Genomic DNA, 11,023 nt, shown 5'->3' on the forward strand with positions numbered 1-11,023 from the left:
ACTTGGCCTTAGGCTATGCATATCATGGCCTAGGTCTACGTCAGAGCCGATTTGAATTCATTTGCTGTTGCTGTCAGGGTCTTACTTATGACGTCATATGTAGGAGGCCAGGGTGTGAACGGGGGGGGGGGGGGGGGGGGTACCTGTCGCGACGTCCCGTTATGAAAAAGTGCCTATCCCGTTTCCCAATAAGCACTTTTAGCCAAATCCTGTGGCAAAACCCTGTGGCCTTGTCCCGAATCCCGCTAAAATAAGGGTGTCTATCCTGAATCCCGACAGTGATTTTCGGCCCATCCCGCCCGGCGTCCCGAAAATACCCGTTCTCCCCCTCATGTACTGATGTAGGCCTCTGAGTATTGTGTGGTATCTATAATCCCTATAATCTGTACCTGGTTATTGGTTACATTGTACAGTCTGCACCATCTCGGTTTTCCGAAAATCTTGAGAAACCGGGAATTTTTTCTAATCCGTAAATAGATTTACAGACCAAGCGCATCCGTATTGCAACGGAAAATATGCAAAATACATACGAATTCGAAAATCCTCCAATGAAAAAATCAGTCATTTATAAATGGCGGCTGCAGTTTCAATGAAAAATCAGAAATTTTTCAAACTTTCAAGAAGTATTACTACCGTGAAAAAAGTTTTACTCCGGAGTACTTCAACAGATTTGGAATCTCCATATATCATTTTCTTTTAGAGAAAGAATGATCACTTTACATTGAAGAATGTGAGAGATGAAGTGACCTTTGTAAAGGGCCCAAAAGCGATCAAACAACAGAATACACATCGGACCTCTCGCTTATACGAGTGTTCCGTGGTTCTCGGAAAGCCGAGATGGTGCAGACTGTTGTAAATAATGCTGGACATTTAATTATGCAGTGGGAAAAGTTTTTTTGAATTTGGTTGGTGGACAGGTATCATATAATTTGCAAGAGGAATACTATCTTATCAAGGTTTAAATTTAGGGGCAATGAAGAGCTCTAACTAAGAGGGCAGCAAAGGCATTGCTTTCTTCACCTTTGCTTGTGTAAAGCCCTGTAACTTTCACGTTACTAGTGATGTGGTACTAGATTGTCATCCATGACGTTGTGTTTTTTCTATATTTTCTAGTTTCCCTCAAGGGGAAAATGCAAAGGCGCTGTCCTTCATGCAGTGCCGTTATTCATTGTTCGAAGAACAGGTGTGATGGCTGCCAATTCGACATAAAAAGCTTCCGTGAGGAGAAACAGCGAACAGAAATGAATGAAATTCGGGAGAAATACGAGGGAAAAAGCGATAGACGTGGAAAAGTCTTTGGGCAGCTGCGCAAAAAGGTGAGATTTGTATTGTAGTCATTTCTTCACTGATTGCATGCATGCATTTCGTCCCTCTCAGGACCAACACTTCACTTAGGTGATCAAGATTCAAGTTCTCATGAAGACCATGACAATGCTCTTTTAAGATCATGAAAATTATTTTCAAATGCTCATTAACAAAGCATTTTGCCTTTTTTTTAAAGGACGTGGAAGTAGGATTGCCAGAAAATCTGAGACCGTCATCACAAGACCCTCTTAATTTAACTTACCTTTCTCCTCTTAGTCTTGTGTTACCATTTTTCAACAGAATTTTATGAATTCAATCATGTATTCTTTAAAGTTTGCTTTCTCTTTCTAGATTAGTGCCTTGAATGGAATAGGCCTTCATGGTATTTATCTATGGCACAGTTCCAACAAGCAGTACGGGACCAATGGCTACTGCACATGTGACCCTGTTTTGTTGGAAATGATGGAGACAACACAAGGAAAAATGTTCGTGAAGATGTTTGTGAGTGTTTATAAATCTGCTGGTAAGTTGAATGTGGCCACCCTGGCTAACTTGGTATTCACTTTATACTTAAGTTTAGTCAAAACTTCAGTGAAAGCTTACTGTTTCGAAATGCTGATAGAAATGGGTTGTTTCAAACCTGGTAACAACCTTACTTTTATATGAGCTGACAATTAAAATGTGGTCACTCAGTCTGGCCTGGGTAAAAAGGCCTTTGTTGTGCCCATCTCCTCTTGATGTTCTTACTTGCCTATCCTGCGAATATCCATGTGTTGTAAAATGCTGTTGTCATTTTCCAGAAAAAGCCATGATTGCAAAGAAAAAAGCTACCTCTTCCAGTGCCACTGCCACCACCAGTCCAACTGCCACTGCCTCTTCCAGTGCTACTGCCACCACCACTACCACTGCTGCTTCGATAGCCACTGCCACTGCCCCTGCAACCGCCAGCACCACTGCCACTTCCAGTGTGAATGCCGCCACCATTGCTTCTACTGCCACCACCACTGCTACTTCTGCCACCACCAGTGTTAATTCCACCGCTGTCACTGCCACTGTTGACAGTGACATCGACACTGACACTGAGAACTCATCCATGTTTGGTGCCGGTATGGAACTAGGACTGGGAGGTAAGTGGGTCAGTTCACGCCAAGTGAGAACGCTTGGGGTATGAGTCACAGATTTTCTTTATATTTAGAGTATTTATTATAAATATAGGCCTATTTCTGGATGGAAATGGCCCTGAAAGATCTCCATGACATTTTCAGTACCTAGTTTGTCACTTCGCGACTAGCTTTTTGGTGGCAGCACCAGTCATTAAAGGAAATGTGTTTTAATCAATTCAAATGTCAATGTGTTCTTGTCTTACAGAAGAGGGAATGACCACAACTTCTGCCAGCGCCTCTTGCCCGGAAGAGATATCATCAATGGCTGAGCTTGATCATGCTGATATGGAACTGGGAGGTAAAGTAAAGTAATTTTGCTCAATTTGTACTGCTGAATCTGAACACTATTAAAGATGTTTTGGATTGAGAGTTTTTCATTACCTAGACATAATTTGCTCTGAAATTGTATTGGCAGTGGTATTAATGTAAGTTGTTAGAGAATACTAGAAGAAAAGCTCTGCTGTCGAAAGACTGGCAAATTGGTTGTTCGACCTCTGGAGAAGAGTTGATAGGTGGCGCATGTTTGACACTCTTCTTTTGTTTATATGTCTTACATGTAGTTCCTTTTTCTCTATAACTGTAGGGTTGTTTTAAGTTCAGCTGAAGGAATTAGGCGAGCTGGTCAAATGGCTGTTCGAGTTGAGGTTGTCCTGCCATCCTTCTTTTTGACAAAAGTTGGGATTTTGTGGCACTTCAAATGTATGATCTGATATGAAGACCACAGGAAATACCCCAATGTTCACCATGGGGAAATATTTTTGAAGCTGCCCTTCTCCCCTAAATGTTGTTGTATAGTCTAGAATATGCAATCATTACATGACTAACACACTGGAATGAAAGAAAAATTTATCAGGGGAAAATTACATATTTAAAAACATTCTAAAATCATTGAATTACATGTAGATAACAAATTCGAAAACCCCTGAACTTCCAATTCAGACATATCAGGTCATTCACTCGATACATACGTACTCCCTCATCGGAAACGTGTGTAAGGAGAAGTCATGTTGTAGGCCCTGTTTGCAAGAGGATGCATGTGCCATGGCGTTGTTTTTATTTTTCTGTGTCATTTTCATTATCATTCTTGTTTATTAGCTCACCTCTTAGCAGAGGTGAGCTTATCCCATACCGTGGCGTCCGTCGTCCGTCGTCGTCGTCGTCGTCGTCGTCGTCGTCGTCGTCGTCGTCGTCGTCGTCCGTCGTCCGTTAGCAGGGCACGTTTCGTAACTGTTAGAGCTATTGAGTTGAAACTTGGTAGACATGTACCCTTATGTAATGACACCTTGGAGACCAAGTTTCGGTCCGATTCGTTTCATGGTTTGGCCACCAGGGGGCCAAACGTTAAAAGTGAAAATATGCAATATCTCCCTTAATAGTAGTCGGGAAATTTTGAAAAAAATATGGTAGGTACTTCTAGCAAAGGTGCATCATATATCCTTTGACCTCCTTTTCAAGGTCACAGAGGTCAAATGGTGTAAATTGGCCGTTAGGATGTAACGATGGCACGTTTCTAAACTGCAATGACTATTGATACCAAATTTGGTACACATTTACCCCTTAGTCAGGTGATCTCAGGGACCGAAGTTTGGTCCAATATGATTCACCACTTGACCACCAGGGGGCAAAATCCAAAAACCTTAAAAATGTGATTATTCCTTAACTTCTTGCCCGATTGCCACCAATTTGATATCATGGGTACATCTAACCACCATACAGTATATGTCACACAGGTTTTTAATTTGACCTTCTTGTCAAGGTCACAGAGGTCAAATGGCGTAAATTGGCTGTCAGGCCGTAACTATGGCACGTTTCTTAACTGCAATGACTATTGATCACAAATTAAGTACACATGTACCCCTTGGTCAGGTGATCTCAGGTACCGAAGTTTGGTGCGATCTGATTTGCCGTTTGGCCTCCAGGGAGGGGGCCAAATCCTAAATTCTTCAAAATGCCATTATTCCTAGTAATGACTTGCCCGATTGGCACCAATTTTATATCATAGGTACATCTAATTCTAATCACCATTCAATGTGTCACCCAGGTCTTCTTTGATTTGACCTACTTTTCAAGGTCACAGAGGTCGAATGTACTGTAAATTGGCCATTTTGGGGAAATTGTAATTGCTTGGACCTACATCAAACCTAACACTACATGACACAATACCATGCTCTTTATCCATCTTTCCTCCACATGAGGTGAGCACAATGGCCCTGGCCATTTCATTTTTTAGGAAATTCAGTCATTAAAAGTCTTGTAGAAGGTACGTGTGCAGATCTTTTATCGGAAATCTTGGCATCATGGGAAATCTTGCAACATTTAAACCTGTATTTCTGTACCGTGTTATCGTTACATCACAACCCTTGCATACATTATTGCATACACTTCAATTGATGAACCAATCATACTGGTACCCTAGTGACACAAGTGAGATCCAGCACTGTTAGGCAAGATGCCAGTGCATTATTGTTTTTCTGTTTAACCCTTAAAGCGCCAGAGGCGACGATCGTCGACATAAGGGGGAAAGCGCCAGAGGCGACGATCGTCGACAGCAGACATTTAGTTCCACCTGTCTGCTAAGAGATGGCAGTGAGTGTGCATGTACGCTCTTTGGTACTTCGACAGTGATGCTTAGCACAAAATGGCATCGAACAAATTTCAAGAGTCTATACAAGCTTTTGAGTATTTTATCAAAAACTTGAAGCCCCATTTTCGCGGGAATGACGTCATCAGGAGTAATTAGCGCTGCTACGACTAATTAGACGGATGCTTCGACCAGGAATCGGATGGAAACGATGTATTTAGACCAGACTTCATATTAAAATACCAAGGGAGGTATAAAAAGCTGATGGAGGTATGTTCTGGCCATATTTTTGTTGATTATGGGTATTTGCACTAATTAACCCCTAATTAGTAAATTTTGGCGGGAAATGTCACAAAAATCGACGGGAATTACCATTTGTATAAAATCATCAGTACATTCCATGGTGTTTGTAACAAAAATAACGTTGTTATTAATCATTTTCAAAAATGCTCGGTTAATTCGGCGCTCAGGGGTAATATGATTTTGTTAATTCGGCGCTTTAAGGGTTAAAAGGGCCATGTCTTTATTTTGCGTTCTTCTTGTTGACAGGTGGTTTAAGTGAGGAGGAAGCCCAGATGCTTGCTTCATCACTCGGAGGAGGGGACAACATGGAAGAGGAGGAGATGGCCTGTGAGGATGAGGATGGCCACCACACCGTGGTCATGCTTCAGGCGTTTGGAAAGCGGAAGTTTAAGGGGAAAATACAATATTTGATCCAGTGGTCCAGTGGTGATGCCCCGTCATGGCACTGGGGCTCTGATGTTGACAAAGTGGTGAAGAAGGAATTCAATGACAAGCAAAAGAGTGAGTAGTCTGATTGAATACAAACAGGGAAACCTGCCACATGCCTTCCATTATCCCTGTTTGCAGTTATGACACCGACAGAAACTAACCAGTGTGCAAGGATTGTCACAACCCTCAGAGTGGTGGTGCCTCTTTCAGGACATTTTGTCTAGTTATAAGTTCATTAGGCGAAGATATTTTCTTGCTCTCCTACAATGTTTGAATTGATTTACATAATCTTGATATCCATTTCAGGTTCATCATGATCTGGTTGCTGGTGAAGTCCTGCTGTTGTCTTGTGTCAGACAGAATTGGTGTTGTGTTTCCAGTCTTCCAGTTTTAATTTTACGGCTGAATGTTCAGAAGATAATTTCACCAGTGTCAGTATTATGGCCTGGTAACCTCATGTGGGGATTTTGCTAGAGTTTGTTATTGGCTACTGTCTTGAATGTCAACCTGCTGTGTGTGATCTTTTATTTGTGCTTTTATACGCTTAGTTACAAGGATCCTAGGCAAATAGTCTCATCTGACAGACCCATTATTCTATCTCACATTTACTTTAAATATGTTGCCTTATTATCCCACTGAAATTTAGCGCGCAATTGATGTATGGTTTCTATGATTTGAAATTCGTGTCTGAGGTGATTCCCTACCTTGCCACCAGGAGTCACATTCAAAAACCTATACAAATTTAATTCTTTCTCTGCATCTAAAGACCACACATAATATGCCACCCAAGTTATTTCTTTGGCCAATCTTTCAAGGTTGCTTTCGTTTTTGCTAGGTTTTGTGTGTTGACTGGCAACATAGCAGTGTCTGAGAGTACAGTGGAACCATCCTCACCAGACACCTCTTTATTATGGACAAGTTTTGTATTTACTATTAATGACACTAGTTATGTTCCCAAATTGGTTGTTTGAATTGAATGAAGGACAGCACTAGTCAGTCTCAGGGGTGTCCCTGTATTCTACTGTAAATGTATGTCACGTCCGTCCTGCTCCACTGCAGACTTCATGTTCATAGAATAGCTATCAATTTATTGATTTTTTTCAATGAAATCGGCGAGCTAAGAAACTTTGTTTACAGCATGGCGTTGGTCTTATATTTAGTGATTTACCATGACACAAAAATCCAGCACCAAAGCTTGCATCACCCTGGACGCCTACATGTACTCCGGCATTCAGATCAGAGGAGTTTGATTTGCATTGTAATGCAGCAATCCGAAGAGACTGGGTTCAGAGTCTAGTTTTAAATGTTTAAAACATTTGCTGTTTGATTTGTAGGAATGCACCACAATGTCACCCCTTGCATTAAAAGAGGCAGAATTATGACTTGGTGCTCTACCTTAGCCCAGTAGTCAAGTCTCAACATGACGTGATACCTGTACAGTGCTGGTTATTATTAATGTTTGTCCAAAGCCAACTTGTGTGGTTTGTGTTTACCTTACCAGTTAGGTTAAAAACGTTGAGTTTTCTTGAGTGTAAAGCCCCCAATCCCACCTTTTGTGGGGTTCCATTGATTCAAGTGAAAGTCTGGTTTATAGATTGTTGATGTAAAAGCTTCTCTAAGCTTTAGAAGATAGTTTTAGCAGGAGAAAATGTTTTTCTCAAAACTATGAGTCCTACATGTACACCAGGGGTGCTTGCAATTGCTCTTTTAATGCAGTTAAGAAGAATTTTTTGAATTGTTTACAGTATTCTCTGCCATGTCTACGACTAAGTACACAAAAGCTGGTTCTTTCTTGCTCTACTTCCTTCAAACATGTCAGATGTCAGTGTAAAAGATAGCCATTTTTGATGAAGACAAACTTTGTAACCAAGAATGATAATTCACTGCAATTTTACTTGGATGAAATATATTTTGTTGTCTTAAAATGCCTCCTCTTGTTTGTTTGTATTCACATGTACATGTACTAGTGTTTCTCTTCTAGGAAAACTGCCCCTTCAAAGAGACGTCTTTGAGATCTGTGGCACTGAGACCCAACTGTCAATTTTCCAAGAGCAGACTTAATATTCAAGCATTTTATCTCTGCGTGAGCTGGCTTCCTTTGCACATGCGTGTACATGTATAACAGGAATAATGTACACAAATATACGTGGCAAGAAAGACCGAACAAAATGCCGTTAATGTTGTGATTTACTTAAGATTTTTGATCCTGCTGTAGAGGAACCTTGTTTAATATTGCTAAAGTGAATATTTATTCCCATTTTGAGCTGATTAAAACTGCTTAAGACGGGCCTCGAACAAGTCGTCTGACTTGTCGCTGAAGTGGAAGAGTCTGTGTCTCATACTTGTAGAGGTTGACAGTCTGAATGCTGTGATGGATTCGAATTTCTCAATTATTGCCCTATCAAACCAGTGCATCTGCGTCCGGTGTGGTATGTATGACTACCTTCCACCAGGCAGGGATCGCAATAGAAACCAAGCTCATAGGTTGTTCTTAATGAACAAAATTGACACTGACAACCACAGATCATGCCACAGAGACAATGGCCAATACATGTACATGTAAGCCAGCCAATTGTTCATTTACTGTGATAACACTAACAGGCAAACACTGATACCACAAGTAAGCCTGAAAAATGGGCGTAACTGAGGCACATGCATTCGATGTGGAGGCACTCAGTAGCTCCACGCAAGGAAGGCATGCTAATGGCTCGCCATAATTCGTACTGCTAAATTTTCTCTCTCATTCTATCATTCACCCGTCACTTTAAGTTTTTGGTTGGTTACATCTGTACGCCATGTACTTCGTAGCGAAGCACACTGCACTCAATTCAATGACGACCTTGTGCCAAAGATTGGGAATTGCTGGCTTTCTTAAATTAAAAGTTGGAATCCAAGTCACCCAGTATATACCGTGCTAGTGGGTTGGCCAGAGGTACCTCACTTGAGAGAGTTAATAAACCAGCGACGAGGGATCTTCAAGGAGACAAATCACATCCTCGCATGGGAACACTGTTTTGATGCAAGCCAGTAATGTGACCATGACTTTTAAAACGGATCCAGACAAACTTGCATTCTTTTGGAAGTACATGCACAGAAGGAAGGCCTGTTTTGAATACTTGTTCATCAGTAACTACTGTTGGCCACCAAACCCAAACTGAGACCATAGATATGAATAGGTGATGCTGCCAAAGTATTCTTGATGGTTCCTCCATGTCCAACAAAAATCAGTGTATAGAGGTGCTCAGCTCCACACATTGCGCACCACTCATTTCATAAAGTGAATAAAAAACACACTATTTATATTGCCAAATGTTTATTTGCAAGTTCCAACAACATATGTTCCATCAAAATGCAAAGCCCATCTCATAATAAATTTAGGATAGGAAAAACATTGTGTGTACATGTACATACTAAAATTTGCTTTCTAGACAATCAATCAATCATGTTAATGCACCAAACAATCAATCATTCAATCAATCATGTACCAGTCATTCAAATCTTTTTGAATAACAAATTGCTGACAAAGAAATGATTTTTCTTACCAGAAGTGCTCCTTAACTTGCAGAAAGGTAAAAAAATGCATTGAAATGAAACTAGTGCCATATTGTAGCCAATATCATGTTGTTTTCAAAACTGAAAGAATGAAAATAAATTGTTGGGCAAATTTTGAGAAATTCCACTTTTTATGGAATTCAATGATCTGTTTCCATGGCAACCAAAGAAAAGGGTTAATTCAGAGGTAAGGCATTGTGAAATGGCACAGTATGTATCTCTGTGTGGTGTTAAGATACTTTGGCAACTCTTCACCCCATTTAAAAGTGCTTACATAATCCAGATTTGTTGTCATAAAAGATGGACACCCCCTATGCCAACTTTGAATGCTTTCACCCTTACTTGCATTATACGCATCAATTATAATAGTTGTCACATTTGATTAAATGTATTCCATAGGTATGTCCCATACTCAGAAGATGTTGTTGCCTGTTGAACCAAGCACATCCCATGACATGCGAAATGGACCAAAACATTGCTGGTGCGAAAGTCTGTCCGTCTTTTTTGCTTTCACAATGGGAACATAACTGTTCTTGACGAAGACAATATTTCACAAACAATTCAATATTTACTGTGTAACATATTGCTCAGTCAGATGGAGCTGATATGAAGCCAAAATAAATGTGTGGGAGACCCAAATCAGAGGACACTGCCCAGGTTGGAGAGGGTAAGAAACTCTGCAAGGGTTGTTTTACTTGTATATGTACAGGGGGTGTAATCATGATCGTACCAGTTCTACTAAAGTAAACTATCTGAAATTATTGACAACACAAGTTGAAATGGTAATGCTGCGCGTAAGGTCGTAAAATTGTCCTTGCAAAGAACACTTATGTTCCCTTTACCATGTTTACTTGCATGCACAAACGACAGACTTTGGTACTTTGTCTTGGGATGTGCTTGGGACATCAGGCAACTACATCTACTGAGGAGGGGACATGCCTATAGAATACATTTAATCAAATGTGACAACTATTATTGCTACTTACAATGTAAAGGGTGACAACAATTCAAAGTTGGCATAAGGGTTGTCCATTCTTTATGTCAGTGAATCTGGATTATGTAACCACATTTATATCGGGTGAAGAGTTGCCAGAGTATCTAACACCACTCAGAGATATGTATGATACACAGTGTACCATTTCACAATGCCCTACCTCTGAATTAAACCTTTTCTTTGGTTGCTTGCCATGGTAACAGATCATCAAATTTGACAAAAAGCGGAATTTCTCTAAACGATTCTTTTTCATTCTTTCAGTTTTGGAAACTACATAATATAGGCTACACAATATGGAACTAGTTTCATTTCAATGAAATTTGTTTTACCTTTTTGCAAGTTAAGGAGCACTGTGATCGTAACCGACGAGCCTTGTCCCAGGTTGGGAAAAGTGTCTTGCATGAAAGGTGAGGCCTCAATAGACTCAAGTAGAGACTGGATGGTGAAATAGATGACCTCCTCCTAAGACATTTTAAGGAGTGCAACTTATTATGAGACTAACATTATCAGCACTGGCTTGCTAACAGTTTATTTGTACAGCTTCTGAGTTCTTAAAGGGACAATAAAGGCAGCAGCTAGGCGGGCAATATAAAGTTACACAATGTCGCCAATAGAGGTCTCTCAGTCATATCTCACATGCAGCGGTCAATGAGATGTCTGTACCCCCGGGGGTCAGACACTCGACACCTATAGTAT

General features: G+C 40.6%; 1 protein-coding gene across 1 annotated transcript; it reads left to right on the plus strand.

Moving 5' to 3' along the window:
• Positions 1-2,719: 2,719 nt before the first annotated feature.
• LOC135489667 (uncharacterized) lies at positions 2,720-6,146 on the plus strand. Its single transcript, XM_064775120.1, has 3 exons — positions 2,720-2,766; positions 5,599-5,853; positions 6,088-6,146. The coding sequence occupies exons 1-3, from the start codon at positions 2,730-2,732 to the stop codon at positions 6,096-6,098; spliced, it is 303 nt and encodes a 100-aa protein (XP_064631190.1). The 5' UTR covers positions 2,720-2,729; the 3' UTR covers positions 6,099-6,146.
• The last annotated feature ends 4,877 nt before the right edge of the window (positions 6,147-11,023 follow it).

This window comes from Lineus longissimus, chromosome 6, assembly GCF_910592395.1.
Source record: "Lineus longissimus chromosome 6, tnLinLong1.2, whole genome shotgun sequence".
In the NCBI taxonomy this organism is placed as follows: Eukaryota; Metazoa; Nemertea; class Pilidiophora; order Heteronemertea; family Lineidae; genus Lineus; species Lineus longissimus.